The sequence below is a fragment of the Oncorhynchus gorbuscha genome, linkage group LG14 (assembly GCF_021184085.1).
Source record: "Oncorhynchus gorbuscha isolate QuinsamMale2020 ecotype Even-year linkage group LG14, OgorEven_v1.0, whole genome shotgun sequence".
NCBI classification, from domain to species: Eukaryota; Metazoa; Chordata; class Actinopteri; order Salmoniformes; family Salmonidae; genus Oncorhynchus; species Oncorhynchus gorbuscha.
This window is the reverse complement of record NC_060186.1, coordinates 48,863,179-48,890,029: the sequence shown is the minus strand read 5'-3', so window position 1 is coordinate 48,890,029 and position 26,851 is coordinate 48,863,179. Positions and strand designations below refer to the sequence as shown.

The 26,851-nt window shown below is 41.5% G+C and overlaps 3 protein-coding genes across 4 annotated transcripts in view; all 3 read left to right on the top strand.

Annotated features, from left to right (window-relative positions):
• Window positions 1–10,932, top strand: part of LOC123995015 (S-adenosylmethionine decarboxylase proenzyme-like) — a 28,497-nt gene extending 17,565 nt beyond the window's left edge. Inside the window, exons 2-9 of one of the 2 annotated variants that reach the window (XM_046298216.1) lie at window positions 311–397; window positions 4,682–4,808; window positions 4,956–5,100; window positions 5,297–5,339; window positions 5,484–5,628; window positions 6,246–6,338; window positions 6,431–6,586; window positions 6,734–10,932. In XM_046298216.1, the coding sequence (XP_046154172.1) occupies window positions 311–397; window positions 4,682–4,808; window positions 4,956–5,100; window positions 5,297–5,339; window positions 5,484–5,628; window positions 6,246–6,338; window positions 6,431–6,586; window positions 6,734–6,877 (940 nt within the window). In that variant the 3' untranslated portion in view covers window positions 6,878–10,932. The remainder of the gene's footprint in view (window positions 1–310; window positions 398–4,681; window positions 4,809–4,955; window positions 5,101–5,296; window positions 5,340–5,483; window positions 5,629–6,245; window positions 6,339–6,430; window positions 6,587–6,733) is intronic. The other variant, XM_046298218.1, reaches the window with a different exon arrangement.
• A 2,015-nt stretch (window positions 10,933–12,947) lies between these two features.
• LOC123995014 (ribosome production factor 2 homolog) lies at window positions 12,948–21,423 on the top strand. The gene is made up of 10 exons (XM_046298215.1): window positions 12,948–13,086; window positions 18,377–18,509; window positions 18,618–18,655; window positions 18,872–18,911; window positions 19,123–19,204; window positions 19,316–19,392; window positions 19,832–19,931; window positions 20,166–20,268; window positions 20,502–20,646; window positions 20,817–21,423. Exons 1-10 carry the CDS (start codon window positions 13,064–13,066, stop codon window positions 21,000–21,002), a joined length of 927 nt encoding a protein of 308 aa, XP_046154171.1. The 5' UTR covers window positions 12,948–13,063; the 3' UTR covers window positions 21,003–21,423.
• A 1,025-nt stretch (window positions 21,424–22,448) lies between these two features.
• Window positions 22,449–26,851, top strand: part of LOC123995013 (monocarboxylate transporter 10-like) — a 57,982-nt gene continuing 53,579 nt past the window's right edge. The window contains exon 1 of the mRNA XM_046298214.1: window positions 22,449–23,038. Coding sequence (XP_046154170.1) covers window positions 22,693–23,038 — 346 coding nt within the window. The 5' untranslated portion in view covers window positions 22,449–22,692. The remainder of the gene's footprint in view (window positions 23,039–26,851) is intronic.

The following is a 26,851-nucleotide window of genomic DNA, read 5'->3' as shown; positions in this document are numbered from 1 at the left end:
TCTTTGGAAGGTTTATTTAGCCTATATATTGAAGCCCTGAATTCATTTGATTATTGCTGACTGTTTTTAAATGCTGTGTATTTGACCTTTGTAATTGTACAATGATGCTTATTTAGAACATTTCTTGATGTATATTGTGAGTCACCATACATTTGTAGTATTTTTAGGCTATATTGCCCAGCCCTAGTGTTGCTCAATGTTTTTGTTTTAATGTAGTCTACTAGCAATAGAACTACAGACGAGGCTCTGTTGGTTTTTGAGGAGAAGTTTAACTTCAGTAAAAAATAAAAATAAACATTTTGTCTTTCAGGTTTGAGTGGGACAAACTTTTGGAGAATGTGCACTGTTTGATCATAAGTGTGACGAAGACCGACAAGCAGGAAGCTTATATACTCAGGTGAGTAGCGACTGGATCCCTGTTCTGTTTGCCACTGTCACCTTGGCACGTACCTTTTTCCTCTTCCAGATTAGGAGGCAGGTATTAGATTTGGGTCATCTGTAATCTTCTCATTACAAGTGGCTGCATGGAAACTGTCTTCTCCCCTGGGGTGAAGGGTGTCTCTGGCTCTATTCTGAAGGGCCTAATGGCCTGGGTCTTATCCAAACCCAGGTGTTAAGTGCCAACTTTTGGCCCCCAAAAAAAGCAACTAAAAAAACTGGCAGAAGGAGAGGGAACCCATTGCAAAACAACGTTTTTTTTAAAAGACATCGGAAATCTGTATCGGACTATAGGTTAATTTGCATAGTTTGGTGGCTTTAAATTGGTGCATGTCTTAAGTCGTTATGATTCTCATCACACCACATAGATGGATACAGAACTTTGAGCAGGACTCTGTGCGAGAGCTGCTGCTACAGTTCCCTTTGCTGCGCGAGTGAAACATGCTTTTATATGACTAATCATTGCGAAACCTTCCTAAATGCAATTTAATGTTGATGGTTTTAATGGCCACAATTTTAAACGGCTGCTTTGTTTATTTATTCATTCTCCACCGGTAGTTGGAGCGCAGTTTCCCATTAACCATTCAAGTGCTGGCAACAGTAAGCAGGCTTCAGCTCATCAGACCACGAGGCGAAGAGCGCTGGAGGCAGTATGCATTTTGAAAAGCATAGTTAATTTTTACATACACTTTACTTCTTATTATGAGTTATGTACTTGTGTTGCTTCAAAGAAGCAGAGACAATGATTTTCTCTAAACGTGGAGGCATTTATTTTAGAAGACTTTCCATTGAAACAAGTAGCTTATTTCTGTCGTGTCCTATTTGTTTTCACATTAACTTTAATTTTCCAGTCTCCAAAGGCACAATCCTTGTCATTAACGGCCCACTCTAGTTGTTGGCTCTTCAGAACTCGCTTATTTTAATCTCACATGTGCAGTGCTGCTTTTGAAATCTGTTTTTCCATCGAACTGCATTATGGCACAACGTGCACGTCGTAGTCTACTGCCGTGTGAGCATTGCTGCAAAGCTATGTGGAAACTAGTTTATCACTGTTTTTAAGCTAAATGTTCTGATCAGCCTCAATACCTTGAAGTTATTTTGCTGTACTGGTTGTATGAATTTGGGAGCTATCGTTCCACAACTGTCCCAGTCTGGAGTAGGCCATTTCTTTCTTGCACAGAACGACAAGCATACCAGTAGTATAGGTCAACTTTTCTACTATGTGGGATAGTAGATAGGCTAGTGATTTCGCTGTTTGTTACTCCTCTTATTGGCTGTGGAAAAGTGAACCTGTATAGTTAATCTAAAATCTTCAAAGTGCGTGTCGGAATTCGGTAAGGACTCACACCATTGGGTTGTGTGTTCTGTTAAGATTCATTACCGTAATCTAAATGTGATTTGTTATTGAGTACTGTGGGTGGATGCCATACTCTCATTAAGCACCCAATCCATATGTCCTGGAAACTTTCAAATGCTGCCAGTCAAACTTTATAACGGAAACTCTAATAAAGCTAATATTCTACATTGTGTTTTCAATGAATATAAGTATTGAGTTGAACCTATTTTTTTATATTTTTTTTATATTTTTAAAAATTGGTTGAGTACTGTGGATGGTTACAAATATCGCTGTTAGCTTCCCAGGGTTAAGAACATATTTTAGACCAGGTATTCCCAAACTGGGGTACGTAATGCCGTCTGGTACGCCAAACAAAAATGTGATTCAGATTTTAAAAATGAATGCAGAAATTCAATTGTCACCTAAGTAGCCTCATTTCACTACCAAAAATGAAACCATGTCAAATACAGGTAGCCTCGTCAAATAATTTAACATCCAATCACATTAACCGTTACTCTCTCGTGGGAATTCCACTGATCTGCATGTAGCCAAATGTTGGTATCTGTACTGATGGTGCAAAAGCCATGACAGAAAGAAATGTGTGGTAACGCGTGTGCAAGCAGTTGCTCCCGGTGCCACTTGGGTACAACATACAGAAGTGTGCTGGTTATCAAGAGGCAAAGTATTGACAGCTATTAAATTGAGACTTGCTTAGTTCTCTACTGACCATTTTTAATTTGTCTGACTACTTACACGACTGGACTATCTGGGTGAATTTTTTTATTTTCTCGCCTGAATGATCTTAACGTAGGATTACAGGGACTCCAACTTTATTAAATGTGCAGCAAAAATTGAGGTGACGATTAAGAAGTTGGAGATCTTTTCTGCTTGCATTAAGGACAACACACGGGTCTTTCCATCATTTGTATGATTTTTGTGTGCAAATTAACTCAAGCTTACGGACAATGTCAATTGTGATCTTGCAATGCACCAGAGTTGTGTGCGGAAATTACGCAGGTACTTTCCCGACACTGATGACAAAACTGTGTTCGTTATCTCTTTCATGCCTCCAGACCACTTACCGATTTTTATCTGAACAAGAGAGCCTTGTCGAAATTGCAACATACGCTTCTGTGACTTGAATTTCATCAGATGCTCAATGTTCTGCCTTGACAAATCACATTAAGACACTGATGCCCTTTGCAACCACGTACCTATGCGAGGGTGGATTCTCGGCCCTCTCTAGCATAAACTAAACACGGGCACAGATTGAAGTTAAATACGACACTAACATTGCAGCGTTATGTGCATCCTTTCAAGCACACCCTTCTCATTAACCTGGGGTGAGTTATTCACACCCTTCTCATTAACCTGGGGTGAGTTATTCACACCCTTCTCATTAACCTGGGGTGAGTTATTCACACCCTTCTCATTAACCTGGGGTGAGTTATTCACACCCTTCTCATTAACCTGGGGTGAGTTATTCACACCCTTCTCATTAACCTGGGGTGAGTTAGTCACACCCTTCTCATTAACCTGGGGTGAGTTAGTCACACCCTTCTCATTAACCTGGGGTGAGTTAGTCACACCCTTCTCATTAACCTGGGGTGAGTTAGTCACACCCTTCTCATTAACCTGGGGTGAGTTAGTCACACCCTTCTCATTAACCTGGGGTGAGTTATTCACAATTTTCGATGACCAAATAAAGAGTAACATTTTTGATTATTTGTGCCCTGGTCCTGTAAGAGCTTTTGTCACTTCCCATGAGCTGGTTTGTGACCACTCGCTCTTATGTTTAAGTGTATTGTAGTGAGTGTATGGCAGGCTTAATGTCAAAAACATTTGAGTGCGCTTACCCTGGTGCATGAGGGAGTACGCTGCTGAATATTTGAAGGGGTACGGGACTATATAAATTTTGGGAACCACAGACGATTAACATAATAGTAAACCTTAAAGTTATACCTCGGATCCCTTGGCCAAAATGTGTTTAGTCCTTTAGTAATTGTCATTAATAAAAAAGTATTTGCGATCTGGCTGTGGCGGACCAATGGACAAGGGTGTCTGAGTTGTAAAGGCCCGATGTCCCCACTCCTGCTGGTTCAGTCCCACCTACAACCCTCTGAGAGCGCGCAGATCACAAGGGAGGTGGTGGATCCGCCGACCTTGACGGGATCAGAGCAAGCTGCGTAGTGAAGTGGCAGCTGTCCACTGTTGATGTTATGGGAACGGCATAGTCATGATTCAGGAAAGGACTGCATGTGATTGCTTGACTGCAAGTAGACAAAACATGATTGTTGATCTTCAACTCCTATCGTCTCACTGGCTATGCTATCAACTGACCGTTCCTTATTAAAAAAAACATTACCCTGCACGTCTCTCTAGAAGTAGTCTGACTAATGCCTTGTTTACACTGGCAGTTTGACGTGAACCTCGTTTCATTTAAGTTTTATTTATTTATTTTTTACGTAGGCCCTCCAACTCTGGACCTCAAAGCCAGTTTCACTGCATTTTGCCATTGTTCCTCTCTAATCAGGGACTGATTTTTAGAACTGGGACACCGGGTGGGGGCAATTCATGATCAAGTAGAATGGAACCAACAGGCTCCAGACCTCGTAGGGTAAGAGTTGAATACCCCTGCTCTATAGAATCATTTGTAAGCTGTCACTAGAGTAATGCCTGGCCAAGGGGTGGCATGTCATGGTGTCTTTAGGCTGGAAGGCTTACAACCTTAACTGGAAGTTGTAAACTCAAACCTGGGGAAACGAATGTGTCAATTTTAATTCTGAATACAGTTTGTAATATTGGATGTCAGTTGCGTTCATGTCACAAATGTAGGCTTAAGGATGTATTTAACTTTTACATGTGTAAGATGTATAACTTCTCTTCCTTTTCCCTTTCTCTTTTCAGTGAGAGTAGCATGTTTGTCTCCAAGAGACGTTTCATTTTGAAGACATGTGGAACCACCCTCTTACTGCAAGCACTGATGCCTCTGCTGGAACTGGCCAGAGAGTACTGTGGCTTTGATGCCATCGAGGTCAGTGTGACACCCACCTATGACCTACACGTTTCTTGGAACCAAGAATGACCCACCGCTTATAAACCATATAATGCGTCAAGACCTTGTGTGAGGCTCATGTAATCGTCGTACTGTCTTGTTTTGTGTTGACGTTCTCGTGGATAGGATAGGTCAGAGGTTCTAACTCCATCTCCTCACTACCTACAGAATTTCTTCTATTCGCGTAAGAACTTCATGAAGCCCACCCATCAGGAGTTCCCTCATCGGAACTTCCAGGAGGAAGTGGAATTTCTCAGCCAGATTTTCCCAAGTAAATACTAATCCCCCCATGCTCTAAATTTCTTTCTTGTACTCTAATCACCATGGGCGTGGCTGTTAATTCATGTATGGGGTTGAGTCGGCGACGCTATACAGGCTGTGCTGTTGTATCCTCTACTGATTTTAGGAGAAGAGTATGAGACATGGGCACATGATAGAAAGAAATGACATGGGGTTCTCTTTTCCAGACGGAGCAGCGTACTGCATGGGACGTTTGAACTCTGATTGCTGGTAAGGTCATCAACACTTCATACTGAAGGAATATACTCAAGATACTATCCCATTAATGACAACGAATAATGCAGTGGACATTGCTGTTGTGGAACTTTAACTGCGCTGACCAGTGCTGCTGCATGTGTTCATGTTTCCCTGCAGGTACCTGTTTACTCTGGATTTGCCAGAGTTCTGGGAGAACGAGCATGCGGATCAGACTCTGGAAGTTCTGATGAGTGACCTTGATCCAGCAATTATGGACCAGTTCTTCATGAAAGACGGTGTTTCTGCAAATGATGTCACTCGTGTAAGGCCCACTGACTAGCTATGTTCTATATTGGTTGATTCCTTTAAGAGGGTTCACTCAGTTGGGTACTGTTCAGGGGGACTTGTGAAGACATTAATCTATTGTGTTTTTGTCAAATGACCTTCCCTAGTGATTGGTACTAGTATGGAAAATATCTGGGGTGTATTTTTTTTTGATACGGTATTTGTTTTATAAAAATAACTTTCGCAGTTGAAATGTAACTTCCATGTCTCTGAAGTTGTGACTGCTGGCCCAGTTGATTGCCCATTGGGCCAGGTGTGAATGTTCGGGGGGGGCGAGGCCTAACTTACCGAACCAGTTGGTATACAATTGGAAGCTCATCAACTGATGTCCCATGAGCAGGCAATTGTTGATAGTCTGTGGAAGGGGTTTTGTGCATGCAGGGATAAAAAACAATTGTAGGTGAATGGGAAGAATATATCAATATGGCGATATGCCTTGCTCATATCGATATTAAATTATCTCAATTGGCGCCACTAGCAATATTATCCCCCTTGTTTTATAGATAAACACCATCGTAAAGCTGCCTGTTCATCAGTCAATTAGTAGTTGCTGTTTTGTAGTGCAATTATTAGTCAATTTTTCTGTCTTTTCAGATGAGTGGAATTCGTGACCTGATACCAGGTTCTGTGATTGACGCCACAATGTTCAACCCTTGTGGCTACTCAATGAATGGAATGAAGACTGATGTAAGTGGATCTTGTCAATGGTCTTGTCTTCAGGGTCTTCTCTACAAATACACCCGGGACATTATCGAAAACCAATGTCTTTTGTCTTACAGGGAACTTACTGGACGATCCACATCACTCCAGAGCCAGAGTTCTCCTATGTCAGCTTTGAAACCAACCTCTCTCAGACGTCCTACGATGATCTGGTCAGGAAAGTTGTGGACGTGTTTAAGCCAGGAAAATTTGTGACGACGCTATTTGTTAACCAGGTACGTTCTCTTTCAAAATGGTTCTGTTGTTGCTTGTGGATGTTTGGCTCTTTTTCAGAAATGTGCTTTATAATGCACTCTATGGCTTCACTGTGCTTGGCATTTTCACCTTTAACATTTAACAATCTTTTTATTTTTTTACTGTAGAGCTCCAAATGTCGCAGTGTCTTTTCTTCCGCCCAGAAACTCGAGGGGTACAAGCGCCTCGACCGCCAGTTGGCCCAATTCAACGATTACAATTTTGTCTTTACTAGTTACGCCAAGAGCCACCAGCAGAACCAGCAAAGTTGAGGTTTAAGAATGAAAAAGAAGCGTAAGAAGAAAGGCGGCTGCGTCGCGGGGCTCACCCCCTGCGGCTGCCTTTCTGTCCTAGCGGAGAGGCCCACTCCACTCTGCTGCCATTGTTCAGGATTTCTTGGCATCGAGGCCACAGGCCCTAATAGTTTAAACTCTAGTTTGAATTGTATGCATTGTTGTACCTATAACTTAGCTCTCTTGCATGAAAGTTATTTTTTCTGTTTAGATAGTCTAGTGCACTCTTGCTGTGATCTTGAAGTGCATGTAGAGGAATTAAACATGCTCTGTTTGAGGCTGTCCAGCCTGGCCCAGTACAGCGGCTCCTTCCTGCAGGTCTCCCCCCTCATTCCCCACAGACAGGGCTTTCGTGCCCACTAGTCCAGGGCCCTGACATGCTCAGATGGGTCCACCTCTATGTGCTTACCGATTTTAGAAACATTTTTGTTTAAGTTGAAATGCAATCTCCCCCCTTCACTGATTTGCTGCTTATTTGATCTGTTGCAAAAGTGTCCTTTTTTTGAGTGCACTTTAAGAAGTTTTCAGCTCGAGCAGGACTCCTCAGTACCCAAATGTAAAACACCAATTTTTTTTTTTTTGGCATATTGAATTGGCATATTGAATTTCAAGATGCTTCTAATCACTCAAAGATCAACATGTGAGCTTTGAGCCATAATGTTATTTGTCATGTTGCGTCAACCTAGTTAATGAATTCCTTAAATCAAAATGCCTTTGTCAGTGTTTCACTACCATAGGATTGGAGTGGCTGACTGCTGGGCAATGTGATCTAGTTCTTGGCTGTAAACTGCACCGGAGCCAAAATAATTATTGCTAGAATTGGGCCCCCCCCCTGTTCAGTCAGCCATGCTTCTCTCCACCTCGACAATACATTTAGCTGTTGAATGTGTCCATAAATAGACAGGCTAAACTTTTTCCCATGCAACAGTATGCGTTAGTGTACATTTAAAACATAAAGTTGAGTATTTCATGGTATGGGATGTGTAATACATGTTTACATTTACACCAAGGCTCCTACATTAATAAACTGGGTGGTTCGCACACTCAATGCTGATTGGCTGAAAGCTGTGGTATATCAGACGGTATACCACACCCCCTTGTGCCTTATTGCTCAGGTATACTGCACCAACAGGTAGCGTCTGGTTCTTGGAATTCTCAGTCAGTTTAAACACTGCATTTATCCATTAATAATTGAAAACATTATTTAAAAGTCCAAACTTGACACTAGATCAGTCATGTAAGAACAAAGGCTGTGCTAACTGAATGTTGAGGGGCATGTTTAGAATAGCGGAGCCTGTTTGAGGGGCTTTATCTGAATGTAAATGACTCGAGGAGACTCAGTAGTCACCTTGTCGCTGTGGTGTGGGCCAGAACAATGCCCTCTGCAGTCCAGCAAGGTCAGCCATTGTATCCCGGCCCAGCGGGTCTCCCCATAACACACAGTGAAACTCAGCTGGCCCCAGAGCCATGCTTGACAGTGGCACTCCTGGCTGCATCGTGTGGCCCTGAATGGAAATAATGACTCAGACTCTGCTTAGTGCAGCGGTTGCCCAGCAAAGCATTTCTTTCTTTTTATAAACAATGTACATCCTCTCCCCCCTAATACAGGAATCGGTAAGCACACAATGGAGGCCCACCAATCTGAGCATGCCAGGGTGATCCCGGATCATTCCACACAACTGTTGCATAAACCATTTAATTAATTTTATTGTGCGCAGACATTTTGCAGTGAATTGGTCCCAAATGTGACAGCCCTGCAGTTTCCTTTTTGGAGCGCAATCAATACCCTTTGTTCATTGATGGGGGGGAAAATCCTGTGGTGCATGTGACTACTAGTTCTGTATTGCTTGACAGTGTAGTGTAGCCTGTTCCTCCTGTGTAGAGTGATGTGCATCACCTTCCAGTTTCATCAGCTCATGTAGATGGGACTGGAGCATCCTGGTGTTTTATTGAACGGGTGGGTGGGGGTTAATGTTTATCCACTATAGTGCTGAAGGCAGGCCTTAATCTATATGGTTACTATACAGATATTGATGTTTAAAATATATCTATATTTTTTAGGATGTTGGATTGTCTTCTCTGGCTGGTTAGTAAAATTCATGATGCTTCCCCTGCCAGTGAATGCAGATTGATTTGAATTTGCTGACAAACCTGGGGTGGATAGGGAACATTTTTGTTTTTTGACTGCTGTTTTTAAAAATGTATTTTAAGACTGCCGTTTTCTGGCCTGCCTTTAGCACTTCTGAGCGTTGTAACCTGCGTTGCCCCACTGTTAGGAACTGTAAGATCACGCCAGTTCAGAAAGCTCTTAAAACACCAGAGAATGGCTCATTATATACACAAGTCTCGACATCCCTTCAAATTTGTGCTTTCGGTCATTTCAGCCACACCTGTTGCTGACAGGTTTGTACAATGTCCATACACACATTGGCTGTAGAATGGCCTTAATGAAGAGCGCTGACATTCAATGTGTCACCGCCATAGGATGCCACCTTCCCAACAAGTAAGTTTGTCAAATTTCTGCCCTGTTAGAGCTGGTCAACGAAGTGCTGTTATTGTGAAGTGGAAACATCTAGGCACAACAACGGCTCGGCAGCGATTTGGTAGACCTCACAGGACTGCCGAGTGCTGAAGTGTGTTTTGAGATGTATATATATATTCTCGGTTGCAACACTCACTACAGAGTTGCTTCTAGAGGCAGGTAGGACCGTCAGCACAAGAACCGTTCGTTGGGAGCTTCATGAAATGAGTTTCTTTTGACGCGCAGCCAAAGGAATAGTGGCCAGGGGCTGTTTTTCGTGGTGCGGGATAGGCCCTTTTAGGTCCAGTGAAGTGGTCGCTTAACTCAACAGCATACAATCACATTGTAGACTATTTGCTTCCAACTTTGTGGCAACGGGGGAAGGCCCTTTTCCTGTTTCGGCATGTCAAATCCCCCGTGCACAGAGGTCCTTACAGAAATGGTTTGTCGATCTGTGTGGTTGAACTTGACTGATCTGTACAGAGCCTTGACATCAACCCCATCGAACACCGTTTTTAGGATGAATTGGAACGATTGACTGAGCCAGGCCTTATGCGCTCAACATCAGTGCTCGACCTTACGAATGCTCATGTGGCTGAATGGAAGCAAGTTCCCGCAGCAATTTTCCAACATCTAGTGGAAAGTCTTCCCTGAAGGGTGGAGGCTTTTTTAAAGCAGCAAGGGGGGACCAACTGAATATTGATGCCCATGATTTTGGAATGAGATGTCTTGCGGTGTCCCTGTACTTTTGGTCATGTAGTGTGATGGTGTACCGTAGACGACCATTTCTCCCCAGGAAGCTAAAATTGTGACTGACGTTGCAAGGGGACCACTAGAATTAGTTCATGTAAGGACCTGGGCAAAGTTGACAATTGGAATATCTTCCCTCCATGTCTGGCTTTTTGGAATGGCTTCTTTTTTTCTTTTGAGGACCAACCTTTGCCAGGTATCCTTACCTGCAATGTCATTCTTATGCCTGTAGTGACCAGCCTCCTTTTGTGTTCTAAGAGCTGTAGTGACTGACTGGTTTAGGGAATAGGCACCAGCACATTTCACAACTTTTGGTTACTGTTTTTGGATGAAGTCATATTTAGACTTGGTGATCTGCATATGGGTTAGTTCTGTTGGTTTGGAACATTTTTTTAGAAGCTATATTTGTTTTGGTGGGAGGGGAGGGGAGGGGGGGGGGTGCAATTTTGCCTAGGGACCAACCATTATTTTGTTTTTGTCCAACCCTTTTTAAGTGTGTTCCAAACTTAGTTTCTAAAAATATATATATGTTTGGATCATGAAATTGTTCTTGCCTTACCTTTTTTTTTTTTTTTATCCTGTGCTGTGTTTTCTGGGGAAGGGAAAAGTCAAACACCTCCCCTGATGTGAGAGTGAACTTACAGGATGGACTGAAGGGAAAACTTTGCTGTTCTAATTATTTTGCTATACTTTGGATGGTCAAGATGTGCTAAATATATCTGTACTATGCGCTTGATGCTTTAATAAATAAAGATGACTCTTCTGTGTGACTTTTTATCAGCATTGGGCATAAAACTGAAGTACAGCATTAAGTCCAAGCCACTGTGCATTGAGCTAAAACTAGAATATCCAACATGTACATAAATACATATATTTATGGCATTAATAACGCAAGTGTTAGGCTCAGGTCTGATGCTTGACCTCCCAAATCCGAGCATGACTGGTCGTGATTCAAAATGTTAAATTAATTGGTAAACATTTGAAGTTACACGTTTCCCTTTGAACTAACTATGTCTCGGGGCACGTTTTTATATCGTTTGCTAAAAACCAATACATGGTCCCGGGACCGAGTTTGGGAGACACTGCTCAAGAGGATAGATAGGCAGTCTCAGCAAGGCGATTATGCTGCAAGCAAAGGAAGTCTGCTGGGGACCACTATTGGTTAAAATGCACCTACACTATTATCTCAATTTATTTGCATTTAAATTAATATAATTCGCCCTTTTCAGATCTCGGAAATATGTTCTGTATTTTATATATACTAAATTATCTTTCATGAATGTATTTAAGATACAAAAGTTAACATTTAAAATAAATCGTAATGAAAACAAGTTCAGAGAGTTTGGGTTGGTGTTGGTTTTGCATAAACTAAAAAACATGAATTTAGTAATCGATGACTTTACCCCTTTTTTTCCTATGAGATTGCTCAGAGGCGCGTTTGATCAGGTGTGATTACAGTTTCGAGTTTTTGGAAACATTTAATGCGCAGTTTGAGCTACTCTAGGCTCAGTGCTGTACTCTGAGTGGCTCAAATTGGAGGGTGACATTAGCAACTACATTATCCTTATAACGTAATCTGTGATGTTAAAATAATCGGTTCAAGAACACATCTAATGAAATATAAACAATTAATGGTACCATGATTGTGTTCTAAAAAAAGATATCCACGAATATTGACAACGAAGATCGCCATTTGCACCCCAGTATCTCTACATGCACATTCACCTTCTGCACATCTATCACTCCAGTGTTTAATTTCTACATTGTAATTATTTCGTCACTATGGCCCATTTATTGCCTTACCTCCCTAATTTTACTTCATTTGCACACACTGTATAGCCTTTTCCATTGTGTTATTGTCTGTACATTTGTTTATCCCATATGCAACTCTGTGTCGCACTGCATTGCTTAATCTTGGCTAGGTCGCAGTTGTAAATGAGAATTTGTTCTCAACTGGCCTACCTGGTTTAATAAAAAAATCCAGTTCTCTATAATGGGGATCCTGATTTCTGGCCCTCGCTACATATTTGTCGCCAGACCCACTGGCTCCAGGTCATCTACAAGTCCATGCTAGGTAAAGCTCCGCCTTATCTCAGTTCACTGGTCACGATGGCAACACCCATCCGTAGCACGCGCTCCAGCAGGTGTATCTCACTGATCATCGCTAAAGCCAACACCTCATTTGGCCGCCTTTCGTTCCAGTTCTCTGCTGCCTGTGACTGGAACGAATTGCAAAAATCACTGAAGTTGGAGACTTTTATCTCCCTCACCAATTTCAAACCTATGCTATCTGAGCAGCTAACCGATCGCTGCAGCTGTACATAGTCTATCGGTAAATAGCCCACCCATTTTTACCTACCTCATCCCCATACTGTTTTTATTTATTTACTTTTCTGCTCTTTTGTACACCAATATCTCTACCTGTACATGACCATCTGATCATTTATCACCCCAGTGTCCACTTTTTTTCCCGATTGTGTTATTGACTTGTTAATTGTTTACTCCATGTGTAACTCTGTGTTGTCTGCTGACACTGCTATGCTTTATCTTGGCCAGGTCGCAGTTGCAAATGAGAACTTGTTCTCAACTAGCCTACCTGGTTAAATAAAGGTGAAAAAAAATAAGTAATAATAATTCTGGAAACAATGCCTGCAATACTACGGTCGGCCTTCAATTGAATCCTCAATGCAAGGGGACAGTCGTTCTACCCTGGCGTTGACGTGTCGACGCGTTTATAGCTCTCTATCGTCACCCAATGGCCACATGACAGTACTGCACATGTATCCACTGTACAAGGACGACGGATGTGACGCAAAATTAACTGCGACATTTCCCGCTGCTGTAATATTCACGTGGAGTATTTTGAAGCAAGCACACGAGTTGAAGTCCTCAAAATGAAACAATACGGAGGAGTAATGTAAGTTGTGTTTTACCAACCAAAGTATGTCGTGCTTAATGTGGTTTTTACCCTTAAACTATGACTTTAGAGTATTTATGTATTTTAACGAAGTCACTTGCTAGGAAACTAACAATGTAGCATTGGCTATGTAGCTTGCCTAATAAATCTAACGTTAGGTTTCCATCCAATTGGCGACCGATTTTCTGCGAATATACTGAAATCAGCACGAGACAAGGTTCGCATTTTACGGCCGTAGATAATTCCATTACATTGATTTGTGGATAAACTGCTATGCGTGATGATGCAGTGCACATAAAAATGCATCGCAATTGTAACTCCGCTGATGTGAGAACCCATGTTGCGTTAAATAGCTAGTGTGCCCACTCTGATATTGGCATGTGCACTCTAGCCAAAGGTTCGCATATACAGTGCGGACATGGCGATGTTATTTTTTGTTCAACGGCAGCAAAGTATCTGGTCATTAGAATTAGACCCTCCAATATTTATTGGAAAGATGCATCAAGCTCGTCACCTTGCACTTTCACCACCCTGTTAAATACATAATGTATTTAATCTGTAGTCTTAAACAGCGTGCTTTCCCGAATAATCGTAGTGGGAGGACCACACAATGTCATATACATTTTTGTGCATAACGTTTCCACCGGAATTTCTCTAAACATTTATTTGACCAACACACCAATATCCCACATTGTCTGGCATATTATGTTTTTTCGCGATTTGGGAAACACAAAATGTTGGTAAACTTCCAAGTGTCTTTACTTTTGTTTATCCAACATGTACCTTACATGCTGACCAAACCGCTCGTCCGGCCTCTCCCATCTCCTAAATGGTGTTTTAGGAGCATATACTCTGGTCAGTTGTAGTAATGCTGTAAAGTTGGTTACCAACCTCCATAAAGTCCAAAGAAGAGAAAGAAGCCTGGAGGAGAGATGACAAGAAACAACTTTGGTTTACTTTTTTATCTGTGGATTAATTGTCGGAGTAGAGGACCTTGCGCATTTATAGGTCATATAACAACCCAATGTTTATATTCCAGAACAAATTAGCTATCAACAGCAATCTAGCTAAATTGCCATACGTGCTTAATGCTTTTCGACCTGTTCTTAAATGAAAATAATTGTTTTGGTGTTTTTGAGATTTCAATCTGTGTGTCTGGTGTGGGGGTACAAAATCAACATGCGTGTGTGCTGTTGCAAAATAAATGTGCACATGCATGTTATTCAATCATTGCACACACGTGTCTTCTGTAGCCAGGTGCTAAAATAGAACTTGGTTCTATTTGTGATGCAGGACTTGCATTGTGTCAAGCCTCTCCCATCTCCTCATTGGCTTTTAGGAGCCAATACCCACGTGGGTGATTGAAAGATGAACTGAGTTCCACACTCCAGTCCAGTTGGTAGTGTTAACGCCCATGTAGTTGGCTGCAAACCGCCATGTAAATTCAGAAGAATACGCCTGAAGGAGGAGAGATTACTAGAAACAAACTTTTACCCCTCAATCTGTGGATTAGTTGTCGGAGTAGGACTTTGTAAGTTTCAGGTAAAATAACAACCCAGTGTTTATATCCCAGTACAAATTAGCTAGCAACAGCAAGCTAGCTAGCTAAATTGCCATAAATGTTTCATGCTTTTCGACCTGTCCCCGAAACATTATAGTTGGTTCAGAGTTCGTTTTGATATTTCAACCTGCGTGTCCTGATCGCGTCTGGTGTGGGTGGACAAAATCAACATGCACACACATGCAAGCGTGGTGGTCAGCATGTTACAGACGTGTAGGCCTACATGCTTTTTTGCATGTGCCCATTTAACCCATTCATAGATGCTAACTACCTTTTAGCTACTCTTAACAACGCGAGGACACTTTGGTGCCCCTTGCTGACGCAATCCATGAATAGAACCGACTTGGAACTAGTTTGTGTACCAGTCTTTTTAGCTAACATTCCACTCCGTCATTGCCAAAGAGGCTGGCCTTTCGGCAATAGTCCCAATTGGTAATAGAATGTCGCGGCTCGGCCTGCCTGTGGGGTGAAACGACCTGTGGTTACCTTTCAAGCACAACCCCCCCCAGTACATATCTAAAGATTACTATTCGAGCATTCAAATTACTTTCCAACGAGCTGCAGTTTTTGAATAATTATCCCGTCTATTTTCTGCAAAAGGCTACTTTGCAAACTTTTAGGGCCATTTATAATTGGTATGGGCTATGCTATAACCCCCTAAACATACAGGTTCCACACTGAAAATATGCAATAACATTGGTTTGATAAAGACAGAGCGTATTTTTATCAATCATTAAGCCTAGGTCTACTCACCAAACAGATGTCGTGGTTGTAATTTATCACCACGCAGTGTTCTATTTTAGAAAATAAATCGAACGTTTTGTATATTGAAAATAAGAAATATTTTGCTTTGTAGGCTAACTTTCAACTGGCCAAATTGAGCCCTGTTTCAAATGTTAACTCTTTTGACTAACTGTTCCAGGCACAAAATAGGACTATTTCTCTATGCCATTTATATTGCAATGCGAAGAGCTGCTGGCAAACGCAGGGAAGTGCTGTTTGAATGAATGGTTACATGCCTACTGCTGCCTACCACTGCTCAGTCCGACTGCTCTATCAAGTAATAGACTTAATTATAATAAACACACAGAAATACGAGCCTTCGATCATTAATATGGTCAAATCCAGAAACAATCATTTAAAAAACAAATGGTTTATTCTTTCAATGAAATACGGAACAGTTCCGTATTTTATCAAACAAGTGGCAACCCCAAGTCTAAATATTGCCGTTACATTTGTCATGACGTTGTATTAGTTAATGTGACAACTGTTGCTAATCGAATCAAGCAATTATCTCATTAACCTGGGCCACCGTGGGGAAATTCGTTTTGAGTTTCTATTTCCCAAATTAACTCAAAGAATATCGGAATATCAATTTTTACAACAGACGCTAATTAATCAGTTTCCTCTACAATCTCATTCTGAACGTCGCATGCATAATCTGGGAATCTGCATGGACCCGGGTCCCACCAATGAGTTCATACCACACCAATCGTAGTTGACTATTTATTCACTAGAATGATGATAAAAGACACAAAACACAGTCTAGGCTATTGATTGGAACTTAGTATAACGGGCCAACACACTATGGCACATGTTACCCAAAATGGGGATTTAAAAGAGAAAGTACACGAGAGAAATATACATTTTGGTGCATTTGTCAGCTATGCTTATTTTAACCCTAGCCTGTCCCCGAACTGCCGTTCTTATGGGTCAGAATATAATGATGTAATTACGCGTTGGGGGTCTCAGATGGGAAGCTCCGCGTGGGTCGTTTAGGCTTCTAAATGACGCACTTCTCCGGCGCACTTCTCTGGTTGTCCTCACGATGTCAGTGTCCTTTTGGCTTAGTGGTCTGATTCCTCGCCCTTGCTCTGATGGGGGTCTTCCGAGGACAGACAGCTCAGAGCTCACAGCGTAGGAATGAAACAGTGTAGATACCACGATTCAATGGCGAGTGGAGGCTAGGTGGTCCGGCTTGAATTCACCTGCTTAAACACAGCTACTCATCCGTAGCATGGGTAGAAGAAAATTATTTAGTTGTCTTCACCTTGTGTTGCATTTTGGGTTCTTTGTCTTTTTAAGACCTCGGCTGCAGCTCGGGTCACTTAGTCTGATATGTTCATTTTTAACTCGCGTGTTTTATAGCCTCGGGTCAGAAGTGGGTGTGGCCGCCTTTAGGGCAATTCTCTGGGAGTACCAAGTTAAGCGGCAAGGTCTAGATTTTTACTCAAATCCAATTTTAGACAACTAACTTCACATTTCATCTTTACCAAAACATTGCTTGATTTGGACATTTTCCACACAACGTACAATGTATAAACATCAAGCATGTACGGGGAAAACTCTTAGTTACAATGTGTAATAAAGTCATCTATTAACCTTTTAATAACAAAACAAAAATTACATTAATTTTCATATTCCATCTATCGTCATGAACACTATTGTGGCTGACGGAAACCATTGTTCCAAAGTCCCTTTATTGCATGTTTAATGTTCTGAGGCTGGTTCTCCATAGTGAAAGGAATTTTGTGTGTGGCCTAAAAATTTACCATGGGTGTGAGGGGTCATAAAAACCCCACATCTTCATACCCCTAGATCTCTCCTCTTTTGTTGGGTGTGAGAGATCATCTGTAGTGTTGTGGTCTCCTGTAACCTGACCTGATCAGGACAGTCATGACACATTGCACAACCTTCAATGTTATGTCATAATTATGTGAACATCTGGCATACAGTGGGGCAAAAAAGTATTTAGTCAGCCACCAATTGTGCAAGTTCTCCCACTTAAAAAGATGAGAGGCCTGTAATTGTTATTTTCCACCATAATTTGCAATAAAATCATAAAAAATCCTACAATGTGATTTTCGTCTTCTCATTTTGGTCTGTCATAGTTGAAGTGTACCTATGATGAAAATTACAGGCCTCATCTTTTTAAGTGGGAGAACATGCACAATTGGTGGCTGACTAAATACTTTTTTGCCCCACTGTATTAATTCGTCTTTGCTACTGTTTGAGTACTGCCAGTACTCAAACAGTAAACAACGTTGACTGCCCATCCCTTAAACGTACCTGTGCAAATTAGCTATCTGCGTCTCCGAACACCTGTGTAAACGGACACCACAAACGTGTTGGCACTGAAAAATACTGTTGGCTGCTACTGTGTTGAAACAATGTGTTTTGATGTGATAGGAAAGTACTGAACGACAGTTGAGAATCGAGTCACATTCAGATGGATTATTTGGCTGTTATGGCTGGCAGAGCCAATTCCACTCTAAACAGAACTTGTAAGGTACTTGGACTATAAGGAGTAATGTTAGGCACGTTTAGTCCATTGTTAGGCTAGTTGCCAGGTTATATAAATCGGTGTTTTGAAAAGTCAGTTTAATAATACTTTCCTGTGGATATTGTCTCAAATTTCAAACCTACATAAGGACCAACCGCACAGACAAGCGGTAGAGCAAGCTCAAATGTACTTTTGTTCAACACTGGCCTGAGAGAACTTTACACGTTTTTCAGTGCTTTGTTTGACTGTATACCAATAATTGGTATCGCGGTCTTAGTTATTGGGCAAGTAATTGGCTAATATTAACGAGCTAGCTAGACTTCCAAACTGTGTTGATTGCATTTCGCTAGATGGAAGAGCGATGCCCGATCATCTGTGCTGTGTTACTCATGTCCCTGTCTACCATAGCTGAAGTGTCTTTTGTTGTTGAACGAATGTCTCCTCAGAAAACCTAAGACGAAGAGGGCTAAGCGCTTCCTTGACAACAGAGCTCCCAAGCTTACAGAGAACGTCAAGAATGCCATGATCATGAAAGGAGGCAACACGAGTATGACTGTCACTCAGGCATTAAAAGACATTGTACGTTTTCTGACTGTCGACCCCCCCCCCCCATCTAGAATCATGAAGACTGTCAAGGTTTGAGAGTGCCAGCTAGATAACTCTCAATGTGTTTTTTTTCTTCTCCAGTATGCCCTGAAGAAACCAAGTGCTGTACTGTACAAAAAGTAAGTGATGGATTCTAACTCAAGTTAGTCTTCAAAGAAAACCGGTATACTAGTTGTACTGAAAGTGTTGTTTTTAGTGTTCATCATGTTTATTTTTTCCCTGTCATTGATAAGTGGATATTTAAGGACTGAGTTTACTGAAATAATAAATAAATACTAGTCCGTCAATTTCTGGTACTTGAGATGTGTGTTTTATCCAAATGTTTTTCCTTCCAGGAAAAATATAACTAGGCCATTTGAGGATTCTACATCATTGGTCAGTTAACTAAATATTCATTTCCGCTTGATATCAGATTTGTTTAACTAGGACATTGTGAACATTCACCTGCTAGTAGTCAAAACAGTATTTTACACTGTACACATACTAGCATTATTTTAAAATGCAGTGTATTCACAGCACTTAAAATCAGCACTCCCTCCAGAGTGTAATAATTTCCAATCATCTGTATTTTGTCTCTTCTCTACAGGAATTCTTCTCGAAGAAAACCGATAGCTCTCTGTTTTTGTTTGGCTCACACAACAAGAAAAGGCCAAACAATCTCATATTTGGTAAGCATTTTTGTATTTTGTCAGTGGGAGATGGAGACCTTGCTCTACAGGAGGTGTCTGGTACGTTTCACAGCAGATAAGGGTTTGACCTTTTTATTGAATTTTTTTCAGGTCGTCTGTTTGATTTCCATGTGCTGGATATGATTGAGCTTGGCATTGAGAAGTATAACTCCCTAAGTGACATCAAGGTGATTGTTTCCTTTTATTTTAAGACATTTTCTATGTACGTTATAGTTGCGTTGTTCAACATTAGTACAGTGGTGTCATGCACCTTCTCAATCTGCCAGAATCTTAGTTAATTAACACTGAGTGTTTCATCGCCTTGTCTTTGTCCACAGTCTGCTACAATCGGCCAAATGAATACACCTCTTGCACAGTCTCTCCCGGTGGCCTGAATCTAGAACTGAACTTTGCTCTAAACACTATTCTAGGCGCATTGTCTTCCCGTTCTTTAAAAATACTTAATTTGGAAAATTGTAGTTTTACTGACAAGACACTAATGACTGGTACAGGCACACTTAGATTGTAAACAAAGTAAGCTGTTAGTGTTCATCGTGTCTTTTTTTATATGATGAATTTATTGGACTTTTCCTCCTGTAACTTTGTTTGGTTTCCAATGCATTGCAGAGCAGCAAATGTCCCGAGGGGACTAAACCAATGCTGGTGTTTGCAGGGGATGCTTTTGACCATGAGAATGAACACAAACGCCTAAAGAGCCTTCTTACAGGTACAATTTAATCTAAAGCTAAACTTTTGAATTTAGTGTTAAGTTGTTGTGGGGTTAATTCCAGTCCCACAATTAAGATTTCCCCTTTAGTTGAAACACATTTACTTTAACTAGAAAATATTTAGATAATAAACACTTCCCAAATCCTCCATTATTTTGGTCTTGTAATAACATTGCATTTCATGTCAATGACACTATTGACCATTTTCTACTCTAACTTGTTTTATTATTCAGACTTCTTCAGAGGTCCTGTTGTGCCTTCAGTGCGCCTGGCTGGTCTGGAGCATGTCCTGCACTTCACTGCTCTGGAGGGGAAAATCTACATGCGCAGCTACAGGTATGTCTGCCTTCTAGCAGCTGGACCATCTACCAGTGTCTCCTATTATTCCCGATAGATTATAACATACGGGCTGTGTCCCAAATGGCACCCTATTCCCCATGTAGTGTAATACTTTCACCAGAGCCCTATGGGCCCTTTTTAAAAGTGAACACGTTCTGTGAAGTTAGTGTCTACCGTCCATCTCACCCCCCCTGAAATGATCACTAGTCAAAGCTCTTTGTTTTCTCCAGATCTCTGTTGAAGAAGTCTGGATGTCGGACCCCAAGGATTGAGCTGGAGGAGATTGGGCCCTCTTTTGACTTTATCTTGCGGAGAACCCACCTGGCATCAGACGACCTGTACAAGACGGCTCACAAACAGCCCAAGGCTCTGAAGGTAGGGAAAATGTCTAGTTGCATTCAACATCTTTTTCACGCTCTTTCAACAGCCGCTATGTAAAATGTCGCAAGAGATTGCTTATTTTTAAACGTCTTGTCTTAATTGAACTGAAACTTCAAGGCAATCGAAGTCCTCATGTTGCTCTTTGTCATTTCTATTCTTTACAGCCCAAGAAGAAGAAGAACATATCCCACGATACTTTTGGTACCAAGTTTGGCAGGTTGCACATGCAGAAGCAGGATCTGGCCAAGCTCCAGACACGTAAGATGAAGGGTTTGAGGAAGAGGAGGGGCCCGGCAGCCGCTGCTGTTGTGGCGGGAGAGACGTCCGTGAAAACTACTGCAGGAGAGTGAAGTCTTCCCAGGCTTTAATGGACATTTCACAAGCTCACGTCATCAAGTTAACTGTGGATGTTGACTCATTTCTTCATAATTGTCATCAATGATGAAAAGAATGACCTCCACATGTTTACCTTCTGCAGGTATGTTTGTCAATGTTTCAAGACAACAATGTGGTGGTGTGCTAATCGATCTCTTTTTTTTTTTAATGCCTTGCAAATTGTCTTCATTCTGTTGCTGATGTTGCTTAGGTTTTGTGTGAATGGCAGGCAGTCTGTGGGTGCATTAGCAATCATTCATATAAAATACTTTTTTATTTTCTGTATTTTAAACTGCGTGTATTAGCAATCATTCATATAAAATACTTTTTTATTTTCTGTATTTTAAACTGCGTGTACATCGAGGAACAGTTCTCAATGAATACATTTGTTTTGTACATCTTGTCTCGTGCTGTTCTTTTCATAGATGGACTATTTAGCTCTGGTACGTTCAAAAATGTTAACATTTTTTTGTGAGTAAATTTTGCTTTTCTCTGCCACCACAAACCTTCAGGTATAAAGATTTGCCTCCTTATGAACAAATCACAGCTGTGATTTGACATTAGACAACTTGGTATATTTCAGTCAGCTTCCAGGTATGAAACATTTGCCGGCAGATGTGGATTTGAAATCCGAAGTAATGGTGTTAACCATCCCCAGAAACATCCAGAAATGTAACTTTGTACACGAGGTCACTGTTTGACTATTGAGCTGCTAAAGTCATAGTTCATATTATTTTATTGAACCTTTATTTAACTATGCAAGTCAGTTAAGAACAAATTCTTATTTACAATTACTGCCTATCCAGTGCCAGACCTATGGGACTCCAAATCACGGCCAGTTGTGATACAGCCTGGAATCGACCCACTGAGATGCAGTGCCTGAGACCACTGTGCCACCATGGCTATGGCGTTATATTGAAATCAATAGCAAAATGAGTACAATTGCCTTATTTAAAGGAAGTTATGTTTAAAGGTGTTTAGATTTAGTTTTTTTATCATGTATAGGCCTACTGATCATGGGGATAATTCAGAAAACTTTGGGTAATAGGCTACTTATGAAAACAGGTAATTGCCCCCTCCCTAACCACCATTGTATGTAAAAATTAATCCGGAATGATTACATTTTTGGGATTATGGAACAAATTATTGTTCTGAGACTCCTAAATTAAAATTTCCCTTGCAAGCAGAAGTAATCTCTATAACCAGGTGAAATAAATGTGTTCTGGATCTTGTCTTTGAAAAATATGAAAAAAATACTTTCTTAATCGCAACAGTGATTATTCTATGCTCAGGCGTCATACTTTAAAAATACAGCAATGCGTCCAATCAGCGACAGATAACGGCATAATGTATGCACAACCCGCCCCCCGTATATCTATTTATACAATATTGCAACACTGGTGTTTTACACTTCAGACAGTGCGAGCTGGTGGTAGACATTTTCAATACTGCTTCTGAATGGATGCATCTTCCAGGTAACAATTCGCTGAAAGGAGATGCGAAGTATTCCTATTTGTAGATAGACACGATTTGGGACATACCGTTATCTGATTCTCTTCAGTTGAGTTTGGCTGCAGCTTGAGGGCACACCATTTAGACTAGTTACCGGTATATTGCTGTCATCATATTTGACAGTGTTAAAAATCTGTACAGTCGCTCCAAGAAATGACAGCAGGTACCAACATGACAGACGTTGAATCTGATGCAAGTAAAGAAACGGTCGCTGTGGAGCCTGCAGAGGAGACACCAATGAAAGCAGAGGAAAGGCGCTCGGACGATGCTGAGGAAAAGAACGAGAACAGTAAAGGAACCATCCAAGAGCAGCTTCCTGTGGCCGTGGAGGAGCCCGAGTTCGTGCATCCAGAAGGAGGATGGGGTTGGGTGGTTATGCTGGCTGCAATGTGGTGCAATGGAGCGGTGTTCGGGATCCAGAACGCGTTTGGCATCCTGTTCATGTCCCTCCTGAAAGAATTCGGCTCACCAAAAGATGACGACCTCAGGTTTAAAACAGGTGAGTTCACAAAATGGGTAGCGGGCACACGAGCACAGCAAGCTAGGTAGCCAAATACCGTAGTAGGTGTAGTGCATACATAATCAAATATGTGTACTCCTTTTTGGATGCACTTCATAAAGTGAAATTCATTCTTGCACTACCTGGTATGGCTAAGCCACGTAAATACATTCTGATTAGGCAACGGCATAAAAACCACACTAATGCAAAATACAGTTGCCTCACGTTCAACTCAAGATTGTTTTCTGTCAGTCAGCGAGTCGAGCGTGCGATGCACATGGCTAAGTCATTCGTTGAACGTTAGCTCCATACGGTTCGTTTAGGCCGGCATTTCAATAACAGTACGTCAGTCGCAAACAGCCAGCTAGCGTGCCGAATCATTTTACATAAACCTGTGGATACTAGCTACATGTCTAGATTGGAAGCGGGCCTCATTCAACTGTAGCTTTTCATTTTGGGAAGTTGTGTAAATCGTGTCCAGCTCCCTGGTGCCCCCTCCCCCCTACGTATAGGTGGCTACAGGTGTGCAGGGTTGCATGACAATCATATCTGTTCTACTCTTTTTTTTGTTTTTTTGTTTGTTTGTTACTTTACACCCCTCTCAACCGGCCCCTGACAGTAAAAGTGATTCATTGTGTGTTGGAAATCATTGTCCACCCTCACTGACATAATATAACATCATGGATAAATGTCAATCTGCTTATGTTAGCAAAAGTGTGTCTGGCTATCTGCATACTTCCCTTCATATGGCCATGTAGCCTATGTACAGACTACTAGGAACAGGGCAAGGGGGCATATTTCCGCTCCCACTGACTCCCTCTCCAGTCTCAATGTGCATTCTTTGGCAGCTGCTCTTGCGGTGCATACAAAACTCATGAAATGTTCATGAAAGAGCAGGACCCCAGAATACCTTAGCATTTCAAGGTTAATGTTTCAGAAAATAAGCCCATGAAAGATTGTGTTCTCATTTGGCTGTTAGTTACAGCTGGAATCCTTAATGGTGACACGGCCACGTCCATTTGGGATATTACAACAAAGTAATTACTGCATACAACGAATACAGATTCCCCCCCCCCCCCCCAACGCGTTAGTACCGCAGAATATGTGTTGCAATCGTTTTTACTACACTGCTACATCTCCGTTTCTACTCTCCTCACTTCTGTTTAGTCAACGAAACAAAAGCAAATGCGCATTGGGGTCGACCGGGGGTGTTTCACCTTTCGGGATCTCAGCTTTAATGGATATAAATTACACTGTCATTTCATCCTATTTTTCCACGCTTTGATTAGGTTAACGTGTTGTGTAGACTGACCTTTTCAAAGGGAAGGTCGTGCATCAAATGTAGGCTCAAAGCTGGGAAGATGCAGTGTTAATCATCATAGATTTGATAAGGCAATCAGTAATCACCCTTTTCCTCAGATTGACATTGTTCTGATTTTATTAAGAAGATTTGTTATTAATCCAGATCTAGATGAATCACATCCTGTTAACTGATAGCTACTAATCAAAGCGTTTGCTTAATCAAAGCATTGTCACATTGTAATTATAATTCAAACTAATCACTCATTGGTCATGTATTTCCTTGTTATATTGTTTTTTCTTCACTACCATACTTAGGCCTACTGAACTCGGATTGTTCCCCCACCCCAAAGTGTAAACACAGTCCCCTCTTCCTCAGTCTGAAATGAGTAGCAGGGATTGCGTCAGCGTGCTTCAAGTACAGCTGTCGCCCGCCTTCCACTTTCCCTCGTAGTCCCTCTCCAGTTGTCAGAGAGCCTGAGAGGAACATAATCCAGCTATGCACACTGCCAGTAGATACTGGTCTCACTCAGACAGTGGGGTTGCTTCTGGAACCTTTTGGCAACACATACAGTGCCTTCGGAAAGTATTCAGACCCCTAGACTTTTTCCACATTTTGTTATGTTAGAGCCTTATCCTAAAATGGATAAAACCATTTATAATTGTCAGCAATCTACACACACAACCCCATAATGACAGTGAAAACAGGTTTTTTGGAATTGTTTTCAAATGAATTCAAATCAAAAAAGTCTTTACATAAGACTCTTTGCTATGAGACTTGAAATTGAGCTTAGGTGCATCCTGTTTCCATCGATCATCCTTGAGATGTTTCTATAACTTGATTGGAGTCCACCTGTCATAAATTCAATTAATTGGACATGATTTGGAAGGGCACACGCATACCTGTTTAAGGTTAACAGGGCATGTCAGAGCAAAAACCAAGCCATGAGGTTGAAAGAATTTTCCATAGCGCTCTGAGACAGGATTGTGTCAAGGCACAGATCTGGGGAAGAGTATCAAAAATATATGCAGCATTGAAGGTCCCCAAGAACGCAGTGGCCTCCATCATTCTTACATGGAAGCAGTTTGGAACCACAAACTCTTCCTACAGCTGACCGATTGGCCAAACTGAGCAATTGGGGAGAAGGGCCTTGGTCAGGGAGGTGACCAAGAACCCGATGGTCACTCTGACAGAGCTATAAAGTTAATCTGTGGAGATTGGGAGAACCTTCCAGAAGGACAACCATCTCTGCAGCACTCCACCAATAAGACCTTTATGGTAGACTGGCCAGACAGAAGCCACTCCTCAGTTAAAGGCACATGACAGCCCGCTTGGAAATTGCCAAAAGTCACCTAAAGACTGACCATGAGAAACAAGATTCTGTGGTCTGATGAAACCAAGATTGAAGTCTTTGGCCTAAATGCCATGCATCACGTCTGGAGAAACCTGGCACCATCCCTATGGTGAAGCATGGTGGTGGCAGCATCATGCTGTGGGAATGTTTTCAGCGGCAGGGACTGGGAGACTAGTCAGGATCAAGGCAAAGATGACATGAACAAAACGCAGAGAGATCCTTGATGAAAACCTGCTCCAGAGCTCTCAGGATGTCAGACTGGGGTAAAGGTTCACCTTCAAAAAGGACAAAAAGACCCTAAGCACACAGCCAAGAAAATACAGGAATGGCTTCGGGACAAGTCTCTGAATGGCCCAACCAGAGCCTGGACTTGAACCCGATTGAACATCTCTGGAGAGACCTGAAAATAGCTGTGCAGCAATGCCCCCTACCAACCCGACAGCGCTTGAGTGGATCTGCAGAGAAGGGGAGAAACTCCTCAAATATAGGTGTGCCAAGCTTGTAGCATCATACCCAAGACGACATGATGCTGTAATCGCTGCCAAATGTGCTTCAACAAAGTACTAAGGGTCTGAATACTTATGTAAATGTCATACTTCAGTTTTATTTTTTATAAATTAGAAAATGCTTTAACATGTTTTTGCTTTGTCATTATGGGGTATTATGTGTCGATTTAATAAATTTTCGAATAAGGCAGTAACGTAACAATGTGAAAAAAGTCAAGGGGTCTGAATAGTTTCAAAAGGCACTGTATAATGTATATTTTGCCGGACTCTGGGTATGCCTTTTTTGGATTGCTGGTTGGCTGCCAGAGGAAACGTGAACATTTCAGAAGTAACAGGGAACATATAGGATGGGGTTTCTGGAAGTAGATGGATCATAAACATAGCAAGAAGTTTATTTTATAATCTTGTTGTAGAATACCAAAGATTATTCAATTTCTTGAAGACCCGGGCTAATCTCTAACTGGTATTAAAACCTCAACGTTAACACGAGCATACTCAATGGTCCCAATGGTGTTGAGATGAACTGGGACCTCAAATTAGCTGTCACTCAGGTAAAGTAGACTTTTTATATTGACTTTAGACAACACCCATTTAGGCCTATCTATAAACTTGATACACCAACATGAGCCCCTTGACCCCTTCCTATCCATTCA

Coding starts and splice junctions, on each gene's coding strand:
- LOC123995014 (XM_046298215.1), top strand. CDS start 13,064: ATGAAACAATACGGAGGAGTAAT. Junction 13,087..18,376: donor AAACAATACGGAGGAGTAAT/GTAAGTTGTGTT, acceptor ATGTCTCCTCAG/AAAACCTAAGACGAAGAGGG. Junction 20,269..20,501: donor ATCTACATGCGCAGCTACAG/GTATGTCTGCCT, acceptor TGTTTTCTCCAG/ATCTCTGTTGAAGAAGTCTG.